The following is a 24,216-nucleotide window of genomic DNA, read 5'->3' as shown; positions in this document are numbered from 1 at the left end:
CTACCTGTAGACTTTCTAAAATCCTTGTGAAGATTTTTTTTTTTAAATGACCCTCAGCTCATCTGGAAATAAAATCTGCTTGTCCAAAATAAGGACATCCGCTAGTTTTTTGATGAAGCAAACTTAAGGATACTGATGCTAATTTTTCATCCCTTTATCCCCACATTACCCTCCTTCAACTCAAATAAAAGAAAAATGAAGGAGCATTGCAAAGTTAGAGATAAGATATTATTTAGAGATTAAGTTTATTAGATATAAGAGATGAGACAATATGTTAACAGAAAAAAAGAAAAAAGGCTGGGGCAAACTCTGGGATTTGACTAAATACTCCAGTTTTATCAATGGAGATCATAATCCATCTATGCCTATCCAAATGATTTTCCTCTCCTACAAAAATGACTGAATACAATAAGACAAATTTTAATCAAAATAAATTATCATTGCTGGGAAAATCATTCTGCTTTCATTTACTAGGTCCTTTGCTGAGATGACCTAAATTTCAAATTGCCTTCAGTTCTTTGAGTAGGCTGAAATTTAAAACACAACACAACAAAACAAAATAAAACAAACAAAACAATTTTCTCAATGATCTACAGGTTTCCCAAGTGGATCTCGACAGACATTTTGTGAATATGGCATCCCTCTTCTCTTCTGAAAAGGACTTCTAGAGAAAGGAATTGCCAGGCCCACACCACTCCCCTTCTCAGGTAACTCTCTTCCACTGTTTCACTCCCACCTGTGAAGTTCAGTGAGGATTGTGGGCTGCAAATTGAACCTCACTATTCACCTGAGTCATGGTCATGAAACAGGTCACACTGGACACAAAGGAATGGAGAACAGCAGCAAAGCAGCGATAAGAGGAGGATCTGAGAGATGACCATCATCAGGCAAAAGGGCAGAGCCCAAGAGCACAAAACAAAATAGGAACATAAAGAAATGCCCCAGAAAAGGAAGACAACATGAAAAATTGGGGAGAGACATTTCAGACAACCAAATGGAGGGAAAGGGGAAGTATAAAAAGAGACCAAGAAAAAAGGAGTACCACTCACTCAGCTTAAAATCTCTCGATACTGTAATAATACATTAATACTAAAATAATGAAATTACTAACAATATCAAGTATTAATAAAAATCACTTTACTATCCTCAATAATCCCATACCTGTTCCATTGTAAGGAAGGAAATATGCATTTATTAAGTACTTACTATATACCTGGCACTGTACTTCGCACTTTACATATATTATTCTCATGTGATCCTTGCAACAACCCCAGGAATTAAATGAGGGAATTAAGCCTCATTTTTAGTTGAGGAAACTGAATAGAAATTGTGTGACATGTTTGGCAGGTTCACATATGAAGATTGAATAAACAATCAACTTCAAAACAAAATAATACAAGATGCTAAAACTACCTTGTGAAATCAAATCCTACTGCTTAAAAAACAGCTAATTAAGTCACTTTTTGTCACTTAAAGCTGAGGTTATCGGGAAAGTTAATATGAAGAATGAATCTTCCAAACCAAAGGCTGGTTCCCATTCTCTTTTTACTCCATATACAGCCATGTTTTAAAAGGTCTAAATGGGTACCTAAATATGTTATTTATATATTCCCTTTGGACCAAAGGGAAAATGTTTCTTTTACCTATGGGGTGCAAAGGGTGGCTAGTGTCTCTCTTTGATGACAGCCTTTTTTTCCCCTCCAGTCCCCAAAGAGACTGTTTTGGGGGAATTTTCCAGTCTGGGAAATACCAATTTGATAACGTCCTGGAGGTCAGGGCCAATGTCACTGACATAATGAAATGGAGGTTGTCAGTGCATTATGTAATTTAAGAAGGCTAACCAGAGAAGACCGAGACATGTTGAACATCAACAACCCAGTTACTTTCCTCAATGAAATAAGAGATTGGGAGAAATGTGACAGGTATTCACTTCACAAACAGCTCCTGTCAAGAGAAACTATAACCATAGTGTCTTGTGTCCAGAACTGCCGCTGGCCTGAGACACCCTCTGCCAGTGACTGAGGTTACGTGGTAGAATGTAATGACCTCAAGAGTTAGAATCTTTCAACAGTAGTGTGTTATTTAGCCTCTGGCATTCACAGGTCCTTTGTATGTGAAAGGAAGATTTAGGACTAGATGACCTTTATTATTTCTTCCAGCTCTCCAGCACTAAGAAGGAATCTGAGCAGCTTACATGTTGTGGGCTACTGCCAAATCAGGGCAATCTCTTCCAGCCTAGGCAGAGACCCTATAACAACTTGTATTTGATCACTGATTACAACTCTATTCCAAGGGAAGACAAGGAAGGAGAAAGCAAACTCTGCTGCCTTTGGAAAACAGTTACAATATCTGTCTACAAATCTGCAGGTTTTCTATACAATCTTATCAGAAGGGCAAGACATTATCAGCATAGCTATCAGTCACAAAGCACAAATATCTAAAAACTGTGTCCTTAGCAGTGACAGGTTGGGCTGGTATATTGTAGGACAGGCATTTTTGGCAGGACAGAAAACTGACAAGGAGCCAACAAAAGAGACTCAGCAAAAGGATTCTACTGCCATGTCTCTCTACAGTGTCCAGTCACTGTGTCCCCAAAGGGCTGCCCAGGTTCTGATACTCCCATTATCCTAGAAAATAGCATTATCATATTCGAACAACCTTGAAATTTGGAAACACCAAATCAACAAGCAGAAATGCCCCATTGTCATGTTCTTTACCTGGAACCTCAAGATGATGGTCCAAATGAGACCAAGAGTCAGGCGATGATTCCCATCCACAATGTCATGGGATCCCATGTTTTCAAGATGAACTCTCTGCTCTTTCAGAAACTGAAGGGCTTTATCCACATTCTCCAGACAATGGATGCGCATTCTTCCTTTTGTTGGCTTGGGCTATTTCCACACAAAAACAGAGGGAAAAAATGTCATACAAAGGGTCAGAAAAGGGATTGGTGCTCTTATAATTCAAGCAATTTTTATTCTAGCACTAAATGTGAATACATATCAAATATCAATTATTATGGGTGTAGGTAATATAACAGAATCTCCCAAAAGTCTTAGTATACTTTGAAGTTTTAATGGCTGAAAAGTCGACTAAAACTTTTTAAATACTTTTTATTATTAATTGTAACTTAAACAGATTATCAGGCAATTTTACTTTGGAGGAGATATACTTTTTGTGCAATAGGCAAATGCAATTTATTGGGAACTGCTCTGTAAACAAACAAAATGTATTAATATATCTTAAAAATAGAAAAAAGCAATAAAAAAATTCATCACCTTGTAAAATAAAAAATTATATATTGTATTATATTATATTAGCATGTACTAATTATATCACTTCAGAGAATTTAAAAGAAAAACAACTATAATGTCTCTTATAAAAGGAGTTCTATACCTAAAGTTTACCCCCCAAAAAACAACAACAAAAAGTTTCTCCAGTACTTCCCTTACAGCTAGCTTTCCATTATGTTTCAGAGAGAAAAGAGTACCACCTAAAATATTTTTGATAAGTTATAAACTTTAAAATAAGTTGCTGATCTACTGAACTGACATTTCCTAAAGTCTGTCTAAAAATAGGAAAGGATTACACAACACAAGGAAGAAAATTGTCAGGATTGTGAGAGAAAGAGTTCATTTTAACCCTATTTATGTCTCTCCTCTCAAAGCTTGATCATTTTATGAATCAAAGGAAGCTCTCAGAAAAATTTTTTTCAATGAGTATACTTCCCAACAATAAGAGAAACATAAGAAGAACTGTATGAACTGATAAAGAGCAAAGTAGGCCCAAGTAAGCAATATGCACAATGATTAAAATAATAAATGAAAACAATATTAAAATACTGCAAAACTTAGATCTCATCTATAAAATGAACTGAAGGAAGAAATGGTAAACCACACCAATATCTTTGCCAAGAAAACTCTAAAGACTCAACCCAACTGAAAGGGCTGAACAATAAAATTCAGGTTAATTGAAATGACCAATATTGGAACAGATGAAGCAAATCCCATGCCTACTGTTAGAGGTATAAAAGGTAGTACACATCGTCTAGTAAAACAACAAACATTATTAAGTTTTTATAGTTAGGTACAATAATACATATATAAAATATAAAGATAAGCAAAAACAGACCCTGCTCTCAAGGAGCTCACATTCTCATGGAGGAGACAACATACAAATAACTATGAGCATAAAAGATATATACGAGGTAAATGGAGGGTTATCTCAGAGGGAGAACTTGGGAGAGAGGCAAATGAGAAAATTCTCCTTCAGAAAGTAGGATTTGATCCAGATCTTGAACTAAAACCAGGGAAGTCAGAAGGAGATTAAAAAAAAAAAAAAAAAAAAAGCACATTCTAGGTAGGAGGAAGCTTTAGGCTCAGGGAGAGGAGAAAGCCATGCACTGAGTTAGCCACAGCCAGGTGGGCTACTTTAGTTGAATAACAGAATGACAGGACAGGCAGGAAGGGACTAGGTTGTGAAAAGCTTTAAATGTTAAACAGCAATGTGTATATTTTAATGTATGCTGTTGACTTTTTTGGTTTAACGTTGTCTTTGTTTCAAGAAGATGTAATGGGGAATACTGGAGAATAACTAATATAAAAAAAAAAAAAAACTACAACTAAAAGGAATTCATATATCTGACTTTAAAGGCTTTCTACAACTGGCCTTCACCTAATTTATTCAGCGCCTACACACACACTCTTTATCTCTCTCTCTCTCCTCCCCTAGCCATACAGGCCTCATTGTACCACAAACATCCCATGTTCATTCTCACCTCTGGTATTTCATTCCTTTTATTCCCTTCCCCCATCTCCTAGAATGCTCTCTGCCTACTCAAAAACCAAAAACACTTGCAACCTAGCTCATATTCCACCTCCACTATTAGCTTCTCTTGATCACTCTCCCTCTGCCTGCTTCTCTAAATAGTCATATTTTACCTCTCATTTGGGTTCTTTTCATCCTATTACTGCTTTATGGATTAGTGATTTCTAACCATCTAAACTGTGAGCTTCTTCGGGACAAATACTATACCCCCAACCCCCTAATATGGTACTCAGAAGGCTCACTGAGTAATAATAATAATATACATATTACATATAAATATATAAATGCAAAAACAAAAAAAACAACCCATGGATTTACTACGTATATGACTTTTGGAGCAAATTATTTCCCCATTCTGGGCCCCAATGTCCTCATCTGTAAAATAAAGGTTCTTTAGAGACCTCTAAAGTTCTTTCCGGCAGTAAATCAATCTATGACCCTATGAAATATACTTTGAATGATCTCTTAACTGCCAATCTTCATTCTTTTTGATCTCTCTGAAGTCTTTGACATTGCTGAACATTTTCTCCTCCCTAAATTTTCATGACATTGTTCTCTCCTAGTTCTCATAGATTTAAGCTGTCATTTCCTCTCCCTCAAAGATATAATAATAATAATGACAACAACTAATAATTATATTGTGCTTTGAAATTTTAAAAGCACTTTATTTAATATCCTATTTGATCCTCACAACAATCCTATGAGGTAGGTGCTATAATTACCAGTATTTTAAAAAGAAAAAAAGAAGGCAGATTAAGGAAGGGACGACATAACTATTAAAGTGCTAAAGATCTTTTTGATTCCATGTCCAACAATCTATTCACTGCCAGAAAACCAAACCTGTCCAATGGGAGCATAATCATCTAACAGTGGGATTCATCTCTTTAAGTTCTTTATAGTTTTATATTTTTTATTTTATAATTAAGATCCTCTGAAATGAAGGAGGGAAAAGGATTCATATGTGCAAAAAAATTTGTAGCAGCCTTTTCATAGTAACAAGGAATTGGAAATTGAGTGGATGCCCATCAATTGGAGAATGGGTGAATAAGTTATAGTATATGAATGTTATGGAATATTATTTCCGTAAGAAATAATGAGCAGGCTGATTTCAGAAATGCTTGGAAGGACTTACATGAACATATGCTAAGTGGGGTGAGCAGAACCAAGAGAACATTGTACACAATAACAAGATTATGTAATGACCAATTATGAGAGATTTGGCTCTATTCAACAATTCAAGGCAATTCCAATCCACTTGTGAAGGAAAGTGCTATCTGTATCCAGAGAGAGAACTATGGAAATTTAATGTGGATCAAAGCACAATATTTTTTTGTTGCTGTTTGTTTGTTGTCTTATGCTTTTCCCCCTTTTGTTCTGATTTTTCTTGCACTACACAACAAATATGGAAATATGTTTAGAAAAATTGCACATGTTTAACTATGTCAGATTGCTTGCTGTTGGTCGTTGGGGAGAAGGGAGGGAAGAGAGAAAAAATTGGAAAACAAGCTTTTGCAAAAATGAATGTTAAAAACTATCTTCACATGTATTTAGAAAAATAAAATACTATTAAAATTGTATTTTAAAAAAATTTAAAAATAAGATCCTCAGTGAATTGGAAGGACATTCATTAAGAGCACTGGGTAAAAATTAGCCATTTATAAATTGACAACATTTGTGAATTGTATTACTTTCTCTTGACTTTAATCTAATGTATTTTTTATTAAAGAGCTTGAAAATCCCAATACCACATATAGTAATGAATGTAAAACATAAATTACGATACTGTGGCAATATCGATTTGGCTTCAAAATCTGGTGAACTGATTCTTGGCTGTATGAAACTAGGCAAGTTACTTAATCTCTCACTGCCCCCTAGCAAATCAAAGACTATAGAATTTGTAGAATTGTTATTCACCTCCATGGGCAGAGGGAGTTTCCTTATTAATCAAGTTTCCCTGTACCTATAATATCACAGATTGACATTCAAATCCTCCTCTCAAAAAGGTCACTTGTTTAAAATCTATAATACAGAAAGCCCTTTCAAAGAAACAAAACAAAACACCTATCTAAACATGAGATGAATTTAATTAATTTGACAGCCAGCAAAAGAGACACATAATTGTCTGAGCTGCCTAGCTCAGCTGCCAGTCTTCATTGGGCATCACAGAGTTCAATGTAGTGAGTAAATAAAAGGTTCAAACCAAAAGACAAGATTCGGGGAGTTGTGTGATCTGAAACTGAAACACTAACCTTCAAAGGGTGTACTCAGTTTCTTTAGAGTAACAACAATGCATTTACTTGTTTCACAAAATCAAGTGTTTTAGGCATCCCAGTTTATGCAATAATGTTATTTCTAAATTTCAGTAGAACTCCTTACATTTAATTCTATAAAAGCAAAAAGCAATATTGATAATGTTCAGCTGCATGACAGAGTGTTTTAAAAGCTTTTAAGGCACTTGGAAACAAGTGGTATAGCTGGAACACTATAAATGATAGTGAGAGGCTGTCACTATGGAAACTTATTCAATAATAATGCTATAGTTTTCTGAATTTGAAGAAAATTATCTTCCCAGTTAAGGTCCTTTCTTCTATTCTTGTGGAGTCAAAAAGAAATGGAAGACTCTAGTAAAAGGCTCTCGCAATAGAGATATGGAGGTTTAGGGATTTCAAAAAGAAGTGGAAGACTCTAGTAAAAGGCTCTCGCAATAGAGAGATATGGAGGTTTAGGGACTTATTGTTGGGGGGGGGTTTCATTGAACAGAGAAATGTAAGTCACCACATCTTTCTAAGGGTCAGAGGCTTCAAGGCTTGGGTGGCTCCATCATTTGGAAAACACAAAAGAAGCCATGGAACAGGGCAGAAACACTAAGAGGCAGGAGCAAGGAGAAAAAGATAAGTGAAACTTTTGACAGGGATACAGTTGTTCATATTTATAAGGACCTTTTGTTAGCTGATCTTTCTAAGTCAAGAGTTTCCTGAATAGCTAAATACCATTTCTGCTAAAACATTTAACAGAATTTATCGAAATGATACTTCATTGACTCAAAGAATATAAAAAGTCAACACTAAAATAATTCAGGGGAGGAGGGGGAGAAAATGTCTATATACAAAGATTTTATTATAACAATGTCTGTATGAGAACTATTAGTCTCAGTACTAGAAGGGACAATACACAGAGCATATAATTTGATTCCCTCATTTTCGAATGACTGAGCCTAAGCTTGGGAGAATAAATGACTTGACAAAAATAACAGAAGACAGATATAGGACTGGAACCAGCCCCTTCCTCTACAAATCTAGTCTGTTAGTCATTCTTCAGATTAATAATGATTATGATAGCAGCTAGATATGTGTATGTTTATATCCTTTTAAGGTTTACAAAGCATATTACACATATAAAGACTTATTTGTACTTGATCCTCACAACAATTCTTGGAGGAAAGTATTATTATTATCATCATCTCCAGTTTATAGATGAAGAAATAAGACTGAGAGAGCTTAAATGACTTGCCCCAAGACACAGAGCTAATATATTTCTGAGGTAGGAATTAATGAACTGAGATCTCCCCAGTTTCAATTCAACACTGTCACCTGGCTGCCTCTCTAATCAATTTTCTTCCTAAAACATGATATTCACAACTGAACACACTAAGTCCAGAAATTGTTTAGCCAGGATAGAGTACAAAATAACTTATACCTCCTTATTCTTTGAAGTTATAACCTTAGCCCAAAACTGAGTTAGCTTTCTTTGCTATTGACTCATGTTGGGCTTACAAAAATCAATATATAATCCCTAAATGGGGTTTTCAAATGGATTTGTCCAGTTGGCTGAATCCATCTTATTATTGTCTAGTTACCTTCTTCATCTTTTACACATGAAGAACATGAGATATTTTAATCAAACATTTCACTAATAATCAGGTAAACTGATTCTATAGTTACTATAATCTAATCAAGTAATAATATATTTTTTAAAAAGCAAATAAAGTTCATTTGGTGTGAGTGGCCTGCTCTTCATGAAGAAAACTAATTCTTTTTGTGATTGTCCCTTTGTTTTCTGGACATTCATTGAACATCTAAACTATATAATTATGTTGATAAAAGCCAGTCCTCAAAGAAGAATAGAGAAAACGCATCTCCCTTATTTCTTTGTGTAAGTAGAGGATTATAAGTGTGGAATATTGTATACACTATGAGACAAAATAATTGTTTTAAGTCGACTTTACTAAACTTTTATTTCTCTTTTAAAATCTATTTTCTATGATCTTTTAAATATCACTGACAATAGTTCATTGATCAATTCTATCCCCTTTTTCAGAACCTGAAGATGGAGTTCATCTGGATCAGATAACTAGAATACATCAAGGACAACTCTGCACTCTTAAGGGCAATGTGGTGCTGTGGCCTTTTAGGTTCTGTACTTTCTAGTTTCAATAAAAGAAAACAAAAATAAAAGAACTGGGCTGCTCCACCTTCTTTGTTTTCAGATATCCTACTGCTGCAAGCAAGCAAGATTCTTATTCTTTTTTTGATCATATTCTTTTACACAACATATCTTTCAAAAAGCTCACTCTTATTATAAAGAAGGGAAAGGGACCTGTATGTGCACGAATGTTTGTGGCAGCCCTCTTTGTAGGGGCTAGAAACTGGAAACTGAAAGGATGTCCATCAGTTGGAGAATGGCTGAATAAATTGTGGTATATGAATATTATGGAATATTACTGTTCTGTAAGAAATGACTAACAGGATGATTTCAGAAAGGCCTGGAGAGACTTACACGAACTGACGCTGAGTGAAATGAGCAGGACCAGGAGATCATTATATACTTCAACAACAATACTAGATGATGACCAGTTCTGATGGATCTGGCCATCCTCAGCAACGAGATCAACCAAATCATTTCCAATGGAGCAGTAATGAACTGAACCAGCTATGCCCAGAGAAAGAACTCTGGGAGATGACTAAAAACCATTACATTGAATTCCCAATCCCTATATTTATGCCCACCTGCATTTTTTATTTCCTTCACAAGCTAATTATTTCAATATTTCAGAGTCTGATTCTTTTTGTACAGCAAAATAACGTTTTGGTCATGTATACTTATTGTGTATCTAATTTATATTTTAATGTATTTAACATCTACTGGTCATCCTGCCATCTGGGGGAGGGGGTGGGGGTAAGAGGTGAAAAATTGAAACAAGAGGTTTGGCAATTGTTAATGCTGTAAAGTTACCCATGCATATAACCTGTAAATAAAAGGCTATTTTAAAAAAATAAAAAATAAAAGAAAAAAAAAAAAAAGCTCACTCTTTAAAAAATAATCTTTAGCTCTTTCCAAATTGAGCATGGTCAGCCTCAGCTTTAACTTATTTTTGTATTTTTCCTATTATCTACTTTGACTTCTATCTCTGCACATTATCTTTGTATAAAATGTAAAGTGGTAGTTGGTTGGTCTCATCAAACAACTTCTGATTTCTATCTTCTCAGATCAAAATTTTGATCAATATTTTGAATTTCATTCCCACAAGTTCTCTAAAATACCTGGCTGACTTCTCAGAAAGAATTTTAATTCATAAGACCTTGCCTATCCTCTCTCTGAGATTTTTTTAATTTGTGCTTCCCATATCTTGGGCATAAGTCATTTTGTGCTCAGCTTTCCTTCTTTTGTCCATGATAAATTCATTAAGACATAAATTCAATGATGTATATATTAAAAAAAAAAAAAAAAAAAGAATGGCTCTAGTAAGGCATCATTCACACTACACTAACTGGTTCTTGCCATTGGCAAGAATCAAAAGGACAAGAAAATTGCATCTTGATGGTATTCTCCAGTTTTTGAAGGATGAAATTATGATTGAAATCAAATACAATTTTCCCATATAGAGAAGAGAAACAACCTATAGTAACAGAAGCTAATCAATGTAGATTAAAAGTATAGTATATCTAATCTACAATTAACCCACACAAAAAAAGATAAGGCTTATAAAACTCCTTACTGAAATCAATATGGTTTAAAATCAATCCAGGGTAATTAAAACAAAAAAATTTCTTATCAGTACAAGTTTCATGAGATGATTCTAGATAATTCTCAACTTTGAATTTTATTTTAAATACTTGGTGATAACCAAAATTTCTAGTTATGTTTGATATGGTGTCAAAACATGTGGTAAAAAAAAAAAACAAAAACAAACTTTTCTATAGCCATTAATGAATCTAGATTTTTGGTGAGAACTGACCAAACTAAGGTCTAAAAGTAGTTTTTTATACTGTCCTTAGCAGCTAGATGGTGCAGTGGGTAGAGCATTAGAAAGTCCAGAAAGATTCATCTTACCTGAATTCAAATCCAACCTTAGCCATGGACTAATTATGTGACCCCCGAGAAAGTCACTCAATCCTGTTTGCCTCAGTTTCCTCATTTGTAAAATGAGTTAAAGAGGCAAACTACTCCACATGTTCACCAAGAAAACCCCAAGTGGAGTCACAGAGTCAGAAATGACTGAAATGACTGACCAACAAGAAGACCAAAGTTTTGCAGCACAAAGACCACAAAAGTTGTCCCCAACCATACAACTCCCTACCCTTATTTCCTTCTTCTCTCTCCTCAAGTTGGCAAACGGGGATTTCACAAACATAGGCAAATTATGCTTGTATAGAATTTGATGCTATGAAAACAGGTTGTAAATATATAGACAGCAAGGATCCAGATTCAGAGATATGCCAGGATATATGAGATGTGCATAGGTTGTGATCTAAAAGGGAAATTCTTATCCATTTAAGGAAGTGCTTTATGAATAGCTCCCATTCACAAAGCACTACATTTCAAAGCATTTTACAAATATTATCTCATTTGATTCTCACAACAACCCAGGCAGGTAAGTATTAGTATTATACCTAATTTACATTATAAGGAAACTGAGATTAAAAAGGCAGTGTGATTTGCCTAGCATCATGAAGCTAAGAAACACCTGAAGCTGGGTATGAACAGGGGTCTTGCTAGCACTCTACCTACTGCACCATCTAGCTGCCTTTATCTCAGGAGATACAAGTTGCACTTTTAAAAAGTTTAATCGGCATTTTTTTTTTAGTTAAAGCTTTTTATTTTTCAAAACATATGCATGGACAATTCTTCAACATTAGCCTCTGCAGAATCCTGTGTTCTAATTTTCCCCCTTTCCCCCTGCCCTCCAGGGCCCGCCCTTAGATGGCAAGTAGTCGAAGAATATATGTTAAATCCAATATATGTATACATATTTATACAATCATTGTGCAGCACAAGAAAAAAAAAGGAAGCAAAATAAAATGTAACCAAACAATAAGAAGAGTGAAAATACAAGCTACACTTTTATGTTCAGCCATTTCAACTGTTCAAGCCCAATTCCTCATGACTCCTTTTTTGGGGGATGGACTTTCTGGAATGGATACCAGAGTACTTTGCCATTTCTTTTTTTTCCAGTTCATTTTTACAGATGAGCAAATAAAGTGAAATGATTTGTCCAGGATCACAAGTTTGAACTTGTTGGAACTCAGTCAAGTGCTCTAGTTGCCTTAAATAATAACACTATATTAGATGGTTAGCAAAGTTCTTCTATCACAAGAACCCTAGGTTAGATATCTGTTGTTGTTTAGCTATTTTTCAGTCAGACTCTATGATCCCATTTGAGGTTTCTTGGCAAAGATACTGGACATCCTTGCCCTTTCCTTTTCTAACTCATTTTACAGATGAGGAAACTGAGGCACACAAGAATAAATGACTTTGCCAGCATCACACAGCTCAAAAAACAAAAACAAAAATAAAATGTCTTCCTCTATCTGACCTACTGTTGGATTCCGGATAGCAAAAATTAATTGGCAGCAGCAGACTAACTTATACAGAGCCCTTTCTTCTGTACAATAAAAAGTAGTAACATTATTCTATCTCCTTTTAGCTTATTTTCTCCACAGGATGGGTTCAAGAGGCTAGGATTAGAAAACGGCCAATGGCAACAATTCCTGTCCCATTAAATTTAATATCAAGAGCGAGTTCTCCAATATTGGATGGCCTCCAGGTGGAGGTCTTGGCAGAAACCATAAATAAAAGCCTCAGAGATTGAGAAAAAAATGGATGAGCTATGATTTTCATCAACAGTATTGAAGTGCCTCAATTAGTTCTAATAAAGAATCCTCTGCAATGGTCTCATGTATGCAAATTTACATTATTTAAAATTATAATAATGTTAAAAAAAAAAAGGATCACTGGTTCCAACTCAATGGAAATATACTTTTAAAATTGGCATAATACAATCTTTAACACAATATGCCTTATTTGCATTAATCAAGACTTAGCTGTAGTCTCTTATTGCTTTCTTTTGGCCGAATAAATTTTTCTCCTTCCCTAAAGTCTCATTTGATAAATGTTGATTCAGTATCAATTCAAGTGAGCTTATCAAGTGAGATTATAGCCAAAAGACAATCCACAGCTGTCATGTAACCTACCTGAATACAGAATTATCCATTCCCTTCAGACTTTATTTTGAAGAAAGTTTTCTCCAAAAAAACAAAACAAAACAAAACAAAACAAAAAAACCACTTGATTTTTGAATCTCTCCTTACATAGGCACAGAGAATGAATGGGTACGTAGAAAATTCTCCTTTTCCAGTACATTCAATCATAAGTTTAAAAAATAAAAAAGGACTATTTCCTATCAGCAAATAGGAAAATAGTCTTGAAAAGACATACAGTAATTAAGCATTCCAGATCTACATCAGTTAGTTCTTTGCAATATATCAGGATAACATGTCCCAGGGGCATAAAAACCATCTCCCATGAACTGAGGAAGTTTATTAAATCAGAACAAACATACCCCACACTAAGTGGTCTTTTTTCATTAAAACAAAATACTTGCTTGGCTGGCTTACTTATTTGCATTTTTAAATACCCAGCAAAGTGCTATATTTCAAAAAACAATGAATATGGCGCCAGGAGACGTCAATTCTATGTGACTATTGGCAAGGCACAATTTCTATGTATTATATATTATAGGAGGGTAAACTGGACCCGAATACTAAAATCACAGGATTTTGAGAGCTAAAAAGAACCTTATGAGATAACTAACTTTATAGTAACTTTAAGCATCACAAGGTAACTTTGCCCAAGGTCACACATTTAACTAGTAACTCAAGGTCTGCCAATTTAAAATTCTCAATGGACTTGATTGGTATAAAAGCTAGTTTCAAATACCAGTTCTAATATTACTGCCTATATAACCTTGGACCTCTATGGGCTTCAGTTTTTTCATTTGTAAAATAAAGTTAAATGATCCAAAAGGTCACATCCAGCTCTAAAATAATAATATCATGAAAATTAAGTGAGAGCAGAGAAAATTCTAATAATTGATTAAGCTATATTTAAAAGAATCAGAGAAACATCATTTCTTAAAGCTCAAGACACAAAAGCAAGATAGTTCTTAAAGTGAAAAAAATGCCTTTTATCAGGGATTCCTTCCCTTTTCTTAGGACACATAAAAGAAGATAGGATATTGACAAACAGTTTTTCCATATCTCCAAGTTACTATATCTAAGTTCAACAAACAATTCTATGAGCAAACCTACCCATATAGAACTCACTGCAATGATCCTAAATTGACATCATAATTATAAAGGGCAATAAAATGTTGATATTTCCATTTTGAAAAACCAAGCCAAACTACCAAATAGCTTTACAATTCAGAAATTTTACAATATTATGGCAAGAAAAGAATATGCTCTTTGTGTGGGGTTATGAACTTTTGTTCATAAAAGCTTTCTTGTCTCAAATATTTTCCAACAATAGTAGTATATATGCAAAAACAATGGGAAAAAACCCACCCAATTTATAGCAATGCTATACACAATGACAGCAGAGGGGGGAAAAAATGAGAGGCAGACAAATAAGCAAACTTTGAAAATGATGTGCTTAGGGAAGAATACTTTGGATTGGACAGGATAGAACCCATGCCTGTGTGCTTTTTCCAATATGGAAACATGTAAATTATGATCCTTGTTTTGTATATATTTTAAAGCCTTGTACATCTGGCCTCATTTTATAGAAAACCTAATTGATTTAACAAAAGAACTATGCTTCATAGAAAAACAAAATAATTAAAATTAGGCTATTATATGGTAAAAGTCTATAGGAAGGCTACTTCAATATTATCATTATTGTTTCCATGTATATCTAACACATTTCTTTAATCTCCTTCCATTGGCCCTATTCCAGCCCCAAATATTAGCTCTTGGGAGCAAAATAATAAATTGTTTTTTGTTTTGTTTAGATTTATTTTGTTTTTTATATCCTCCATCTAGTACAGTCTTTTAAATAGTATGAGCTGGGCAATGGGAGAAAAATGGAGAATGAAGTGTTCAGATATGGAAGGAAAAGGACAAGTACACAAATAATCTCTTCTTTTCTAAGTATCTATTATCTGAAGTCCATTCATGGACAACAATGTCATCTCAAAGCTGGAGGCAAGGGGAGGGAATCTAAATAAATATAGAATATATAGATAGAAGGATGGGTGGGTGGGTGGATGGATGGATAAGGAAACTAAGGCTGAATAGAGCTAAGAGACTTGTCACACAGCTAGTACTTTTCTGAAATCATTGTGTAGTCCAGCACTCTTATCTACTGTACTACCTAGCTGCTTAAAAAGATTAAATGATTTGCCCAAGTCAAAGAACTACTTAAAGAAGACAAAATTAGAACCCAAGCTAGCTTTTGGGTTCCTGATTGCTTATCAAGAAACAGGGAAATAAAACAAAATTTTAAAAATTTCAAATTAATAAAATCACAATGGGGTTTTCAAACATACTGTGTAAAAATGCAGACTAATATTATAATTTGCCTATCTCTGGAAACATCATCCCAAAATGATTCAAATATGCAGACACAGAAGAAAAGGGTGGAAAATTCCATGTGAAAAGAATTATATTAGAATGTAAATATTCTCATCTGTAGAACTGTTTTTTTAAAAAAAAGCTATTTTTTTTTTTATTTTAGTAAATGTCATCCTCACAAGAGGAAGGGAATGCTAGGCAAAGCACAGGAGAGACATATAGCCATGCTAATGTTTGGTACCTAGTAGAAATACTCAGCATTTTGAAATGAATCCCTACTCTACTATTCCTAGAATTTAACCCCAGGTGAGTTACTTAATCTCCCTTAGACCTCACTTTACTCATTTATAAAATGAAGAAATTGGGAATTATCCCATATCTCAATCTGGGATTTCATAGTTAACCTCTAAAACTGTTCTTGATATTCTTAAGCTTCTGTTATAAAATATAACAGCATTTTTCTTCCTTGACTTGGAATATGTTGATATTTCTGGAGACATACATTCAATCACAAGGTTATATACATATCAATCTTTTCTAGAGCTTTATATGGAAATGTTGCCTAGATTTATTTTCAATATTTGGTCTAATATGTCACAATGCAGAAAGTTCTCAGTTCAAGAAACTGTGCTAAATGGGTATTCAATGCTGAAAATTTACAATTGGCTCACCAGTTCACAAAGGCTACATCACACCCCTATATATCCATCTTGTGGACTGTGTCCTTCTCATCCACTTAAATTTTGTCTCAAGAATCCAGCTTGACTTAACAGCTTGAGAAATATAAGGCTAGCAAATAAGAACTCATCACGTAACCACGTTTGGTGCTTCCCAGAAGAGCTTGGGCAAATGATAACCTGCTGAATTCCTGATCTACTAAATGGTCATAATAAGGAGTTGTTTGTAATGCCCAAACATGGCAGAAAGAAAATAAATATGTTCAATCTGTTCTATTTGGCCACCAACTTGATGAGAGAGGGGAGCAACCAAAAGGATATTCCCTCTCAGAATATGTGGACTAGGAAGAAATTCTAGTCTATTTTTTCCTCATCTTTAAATGGGGATCAAGGTCAAACAGGATAAAATTTGAAGGTAGTACTTGAATAAATAATACATCAAGTGTGAAAAGTCAAGATTCTCAGATTGTTCCCTACCGAGATGTGACAGATCTTAGCCAAATCATTTACTCTCCCCTGGGCCTTAGTTTCCTTTTCTATAATATAAAGTTATGCTACTTGATCACCAAAATCCATATGGGTCTAAGATTCTGTGTTGATACCTTCTCAGACATGCTTAATATGAGGTCTAAGAACAGACATTTAAAAATATTTAATAGTCAAAGAAATTTTTTAAAAAATGGTTATTTGTTTATTGGAGGCTGCCTAAACAAATAAGGTACATGAATATAATGTGATATGACTTGGTCACAAGAAAAATAAAAATTCAGAGAAGATTTATATGAACTGAAACAAACTGAAGTAATACGAATGAGAAAAATAGCATAATGATTGCAACAATGCTTTAAAAAACAAACACAAACTCCCAAACCTGAAACTGAACATTATAATAACAATGATGATGATAATGATGATGATGTTAGTAAAGGAGATTAAGAAAAAACTTTTTTGAAGAAAACCTTTGAGAAGATTGGAATAGAACATTACCAACATTATCAGATTCAGCAAATATGTTTAATTTTACTGAACTGCTTCAAAATTTCTCATTTTGAAAGGATGGCAAATTTGGGAACTAAATGCTTTATAAGGTCCCTTTCTAGCTCTTAATTTCAATGTCTCCTCTCTATTAATTATTCCCAATTACCCTTTTATATAGCTCTATATAGTTGCCTGCACGTTATCTCCCCCATAAGACTGAGTTCCTTAAAAACAGGGGTGATCTTGTTTTTCTTTGTAAACCTTTATGCTTAAAAAATGTTTATTGACTAAAGCCTATAGTGGTAATTTCTGAGAGAAACAGTTTTATGAAGACAGATGACAGAATACAAGAACAGAAGCAAAATGTCAGTGAGTCATTGAATAAACCCTCACCTTTTATCAGCGTATACTAAATGCTGGAAGATACAAAGAAAGGCAAAAACATGGTCATATTGTAACCAGGTAGAACAACATAACCAAAATTTTCTTATACTAGACATACAGGGTCGCAGTAGAGGAGATGGGAAAGGTAGGAGATTTGAGCTAAGACTCAGAGGAACACAGAAGGTAGGTGATGGTGAAAACAATTCTGGACAGGAGAGACACAGCTAATGTACTGGCATGGAATACCTTATGTGAAGAGCACAAAGTGGAACTGGATCAGAGTACACAGCGGAGGTAGCAAATGTAAGGCCCTGGAAAGGTAGGAAGGGGCCAGCTTAGGTAGGGCTTTGAATGCCAAACACAGACCTCCCCCTCTTCCCCCAGAAGTACAGGGAGCCACTGAAGCATCAGAGGCAGGAAGGGTTTATGAGAAATCACTGCGTAGCAAAGTGGAGGTGATAGGAAAAGACCTATCGGAAGGTAATGAGGGCCCGTACCAAGATGGCAGCCATGAAAGCGGAGAGACAGGCCCATAAGAAATGCTGTCAAGCTAAAACTGATGAGACTGAAGAGAGATTAGACATGCAGGGGAAGAGTGAAACGGGATGAACTTGGAGGGAGGCCAGTTTTTGTGGCCCTTCAAATAAAGAATTTTTACTGGCCATAGCTGTAGTTTACTGACTCTAATATAGCGTGCCCAAGACAGTGCCTGTAGGGACACTCAAATATTGGGTTTACCCCAGATACAAGAGGGGAAAAAAAAGCCTTGAGAGGGAGAAGTCATGCAGAAAAAGGGAAACCAAGAAAGAACAGTGCTCTTGAAAATCTAAAGCAGAGTGTTTATGGCTTCAAAGGTCAAGAAGGGCGGAGACTAACAAAAAGGCCATTGGATTTGATCATCAAAGAGATCAATGATCACTTTAGAAATGATGTAATATGAGATGACTTGGAAAATAAAAATTCAGATATTTATATGAACTGAAACAAACTGAAGTAATCCAAATAAAGAAAACATATGATGACTGCAACAATGTAAAAAAAAAAATAATAAACCAAAAATGTGAAACTGAACACTGTAGTAATAATAATAATAATAAATAATGATAAGCCTGTTAGTGAAGAAGATTAAGAAAAAAAAAATCAGGTTTTTTTTTTTTTTTTTTTTTTTTTTTTAAAAAAAACAATGTCAAATGATGAGGTGGGAAGTAAGAAAGAAAGATTTAGAAGACAATGAGATAAAGCAGAGATGGCTTTCTCAAGATACTTGGCTGAAAAGGGAAAGAGAAATCAAGAACAATAGCTAGTAGGCAAGGTAGAATTATATGCGAGTTATTTTTAAGGGTGTGATTCTATTTAGACTGAACAAGCCAGTAGATGGGGGAGATGGTAGATTAGAATGGGAATGAAGATAAAAGAGGGAGTAACCTGCTCGAGAAGATGGGATAAGGTCATGGGTGTATGGAGACACCTCTCTACATAGCCATCTCTTCATGGGGGATGAGTGAAGAGGAAGAAAAGAGGGTAATAAGATAAGACCTAACTATGTCAATCAATATCACACACACACACACACACACACACACACACACACACACACACACTTGTTTTTAAGTAAAAAACAATTTCTTCCTACTATCTCTATATTTTTGATCTCATGAATAAAAAAAAAATACACTGTCATCAAGTGATAGTTTGATCCTTTAGAAGTATTTTTAAATTCTTTTAATTATTTTGTTGTGTCTTTTTTTCAGACGTGTTCAACCCTTACATGACCCCATTTGAAGTTTTCTTGTCAGAGATATTGGAGTAGTTTGATACTTCTTTCTCTAACTCATTTATAGATGGGGAAACTGAGACAAAGAGGGTTAAGTGAGTAGCCCAGGGTCACATAGCTAATAAATGTCTAAGCCAGATTTGAACTCAGAAGATAAGACTTCCTGACTCCCAGCCCAGCATTCTACTGCTATTATAGTTATAAATCTATGCCATTTATCCTAAGGTGTTCATTTCTCCCAATATTTTATTTTTAAAAATAATATATTATACAGTAACCTAATACACAAACACCCTATTCTCTGCCTGGTCAGTCTCTTCTGTTTTTTCCAAATACACCTTGTTCATTGTTTCCTTAATATTTTACTCAAGGCTAGACTGTTCACTCTATGCTTTAGTGCCTAACCAAATCCTCTCTCTTTTCAATGGCCAGCTTAAGTCTCACCTATTATTATTGTGAAATAAATTCATTTCACAATAGTCTGACTACCAAGTAGGTTCTTACATAATGCAACCTTTGAACTCTCAGATGTAAGAGCAAGAGAGATTTGCCCATCTAAAAAATAAGGGAACAAAAACCTTGTGTAACCCCACTTCACTCCTTTTGTCCATTTGTGATGCATGTACAAGCTTCCAAGTGATTCACCACTACTTCTTCCCAAACTTTCTTCTATAAAACACTGTTTCTCAAACCCACCTAGATTTCCCTCCTTCAATCCTTCCCCTCAGCTGAAATGTTCACCTTATAAAATTCTATACCTATTTTAAGTTCTAACCTATTCTTCCTACTATTAGTTCTACCTCCTGTAGAAAAACTTATCTCACTAAGGGCTCTGTGTAAAGTACCCTCATTTTAGAAGGCTATGAGGTCCTAAGACTTCCTCAGTGGTTACCTTGGACTATTATTTAATAAATTTCAACTTCAAGAATAAATAATATATTTCCCCCAGAAACAAAGTTTATTGATCATAACTACCAAGCTAACTCAAAAAATCCATTTCATATGGATATCTGAAGGATTATAGCAATACTACCCAAAGTTGTTGTGAGGATAAAATGAGATCATTTTTATAATATATAACAAATCATGATCATAAGAGATACTGGACAGAGCCACTGTACATAAAGACCATCTCTAAAGGCAAGACAATTATCTTCTATTTTAAATTTTCTCTCAACATCTAGCAAGCAGAGTGCTTATATGTGTGAGAGATACTCAATATTTTTGACAGGTTTTATTATCTTTTTATCCCAGTTTAGCCTATTTCATCCTTTTAAATAGATTGTGAGCTTCTCAAGGTCAAAGACGTTATTTGTAGTGCCTATCACTAGAGGAGGTTCTTAATAAATGCTTATTGATCTGGTTGATTGAAACAATAGCAAAGCTTCTGTCTGACTTTTGTTTTGAAATCATCTTTTGTGTTGGAAGTAATATCTTCCCTCCTGCCCCCAGACTCCTTCAAGTAAGTTAGATTAAATTCTCTTTAAAATATATAATAACCCTCCTTAGAATGTGATTAGTCCAACCAAGGGGATATACTAAAGGCTAAGGTTGCTGACTTTATTTGTATCTGAGTATAAAAAAGCCACAAATAACTCCAGGAGGGCTAGAAAGCTTGGCTGCAAATTCCTGTTATCAACAGATATGAACACAACCTTAAACCACTGGCTTAGATCAATCCCATCCCAGAATAAATGGGATGTACAGGATTGAAAAGGATGATTAAAAAAAAAAAATTTGTGAAAAAGACAGCACCTAGGCAAGGGGACCCTGGATTGATCTCCAAGCTTCCGATAATGGTGATAGCAATAACAATAACACCACCAACATTTTTGTGCACCAGGCTTTCAGGATGGCAAAGAACTTCCAAACAGTATCTCATTTTATCCTCCCAATAATACTAAGGCAGATACTATTATTAACCCCATTTTACAAGATGATGAAACTAAAGCAAAAAGAGGTAAGTGACCAAGTAGGGGTCAAATTATTACTAACTGTTAGAGGTTATAATTGAATTCATGTTTTCCTGACTCTAGCACTCTGGCCACCATACCACCTAAGTATTTTTAGAGATGGTGTTGACTATCAAGAAGGAAAAAGTTGTGTGAATATGTTCTATATCCTTAAGAACTGAAATCTGAAGATAATGGTTACAAACTATCTTTTAGGCTGACTAGCTCTTTAGTCACAGGGCTTTCCAGGTAAGTAATTTAATTTACTTAGATTTCTTCAAGTTTACGACGGCTGGGATTTGTGAATTTTAAATATTTTTTCTATAACTAATTTTTTAATAATTAGTTTCTCCCTGCAATAGTGAAGCAAAGGCTTCACCAGATGGTCAAGAGGTATCCATGATACAAGAAAGGTAGGTAGACACATATATGAAAGATTTCCTCAGAAATCATTTTGGGGGATTTAAAGTAATTTTTCTTCTCAGTGGAAAAGGACTAAAGAAGAATAAAAAAATGCTTTTGTACTGTTAATAATCAACCAAATGCCTTGGAGGAGGAAAGGAGGAGAAGGAGGAGAAATCCCCCATGAAGCTCAGAGAAAATCATATGTGTGTATGAATAGTAAAAGAACAGTTTGGTCTGGAAGTTTTCTAGATATAACAATTCTAGTGAACAAACAGTAGTAGGTTCTTAGCTCTCTAATTCTATGAGAACAAAGTCAGCCAGTAGGAAAAAACCTAATGGTGAGAGAACAGCAATGTAGGCAGATCTCTGAAATTTCTCAATAGTCAGAAAAACTGTGTGTAAGTTGTTGAAACCTTTAGACTTTACCTGCTGCATTCGAGATGAGCTCCAATAATGACTGTTCATATTTAACTTGAATGTTATCAGACCAAAATGGGGAGAGATTGCAGACAGGTGGAAAGGGATTACGTGACTGAACAAAAGGCACACAGTAATCACAGAAGTTTGCTCATCAGTAAAATCCCCTGCTCAGAATTTAATTGAACACGCATTTCTCAAGCATCAATGGGGCAGGCAAACTAGATACTAGAAGGGGAAGGATGGAGGAAAAGATAAAATATAATAGACCGTGGCCTCAAGGAAATGGTTCCAAAGTCCCTGCCAGTTCTACAACTCTATGATTTGAGGTTAAGGGAGGGGGAAAGGGGGGGGAAGGAGGGGTGTATATCAATCGATATTTAGACAGATAGATATCTGATGCAAAATAATAGGCAAAGAAAGAACTCATTATAAATCTGAATCCAAATTATTCTATTATCTGCTGCTTCAGATAATCTAATGATTTCTGCCTCCCTATATAACATGTCATGAATTCAACATGGGTTACATTCATCTCCATTTTAACAAATTAGATGGAATAACTGCCCCCTTTCAAGTTGAGGAAGTAGAAATCTAGGCTATTGAAAACAAATTCCTCACTCAGAAGATCCACTCCTTTCAAGAAGCCTGGTTTATATGAAGAAGTCTGGTAGCCTTCCATGGTACAAGATCCTTATTTTTGAAAAGAGAATAAAGGAGGCCCAAAACAAATTATTAATAAAAAAGAATTATGTTGCTTGGGAGTTTTCAGAGTGCTTTGTCACTAAGTAACAATCTGATATATTTATTCAAGCCAAGAGTCAAATCAAATGACCTACAGGTCCCTTCCAGTCCCATCTTTGATTGAGACACAAAATTTCACTTTCCATGGTCATGGAAGAGAAGAAAGATAATAGTCCAGTGATTCTGATCTAATTTATGAGGCACAAATTATTCAATTTTCAATTTTTAAGGCCAGAAACATAGTACAAATTCTGTACCTTTTAATTCCTACTTGCAAAAAAGAATCAGAGCTTTATATACTGGAATATAAGTTAAATTGATTCTTTCTCAGTGACCTTTAATGATTTCTGTGTCACTTTCTTAACACTAGTTTCTAAAAAATTGATAAAAATAAACACAATGGTAAAGCATTAAGAGCCAAGTAAAGGGACTAGCTAATAATAATAATAATCACCATTTAAAAAATTGTACATCATAACACATCTAATTAGCTTTCAGAAGAGAGGCTCATTTTATTATACCCAAGGAACAAAAGAATAAATGGTTCTTCCCACATTCCTCTCCCTGTCCCTTCCACAACCACAACAGGAAAAAGAGAAAGCACACTAAAACTGGCCAGATTTTATAGAGGAACCCACCTTTTAGTTAGTTGTTTATTATTTGGTTTGACCCACAAACCAACACAGGAAATAAGGAATTTAGATTATACACTCAGGGAACAAACAGTAGATATACAGCATTCATTCTGAATGTGCCCCCTCATTGTCTTTTTACAGGGCACAGCTCGTGAAGAGACAGGCAGGAAAGCAAGACAGGAAGGGAGGAAAATCTGACTCCAAGTTTTTACCCAGGGCAATCTGTCATAAACCTCCTGGAAAGCACACCAGATGTCCCACACTGAATCCAATAGGTTATGGCTGAAAGGGGCAATTTTCTCTCTAGGTTGCTAATAATAGTGATGGGGTATAATCTTAGCCTTTTGCCTGCGGTCAAAGGTGTGTGAGATGGTCTGGGCAAGACAGATTGCTACTGTCAAGTTACGGGGTGGAGATAAACGTTAAAATAAGGTTTTCTGGCAGGACTGTCAACCACCGCCATCATATTTTCCTGGTGATGTCATTACAGATGTAGGGTTCCCTCTCCCTAGGCGTCAGCTTGGCCACTATCCATGCCCATGAATAAACCTGGTTGGAAGACAGCATTTATTT

At 35.0% G+C, this 24,216-nt stretch overlaps 1 protein-coding gene across 7 annotated transcripts in view; it reads right to left on the bottom strand.

Moving 5' to 3' along the window:
- SPTBN1 (spectrin beta, non-erythrocytic 1) overlaps positions 1–24,216 on the bottom strand; it is a 265,536-nt gene that overhangs the window by 74,172 nt on the left and 167,148 nt on the right. For all 7 annotated transcript variants that reach the window (XM_031950476.1, XM_023494963.2, XM_031950475.1 and 4 more), the window contains one exon: positions 2,718–2,891. In XM_031950476.1, coding sequence (XP_031806336.1) covers positions 2,718–2,891 — 174 coding nt within the window. The remainder of the gene's footprint in view (positions 1–2,717; positions 2,892–24,216) is intronic.

Source organism: Sarcophilus harrisii, chromosome 2 (genome assembly GCF_902635505.1).
Source record: "Sarcophilus harrisii chromosome 2, mSarHar1.11, whole genome shotgun sequence".
Taxonomy (NCBI): Eukaryota; Metazoa; Chordata; class Mammalia; order Dasyuromorphia; family Dasyuridae; genus Sarcophilus; species Sarcophilus harrisii.
This window is presented reverse-complemented; position numbering and strand designations above follow the sequence as displayed.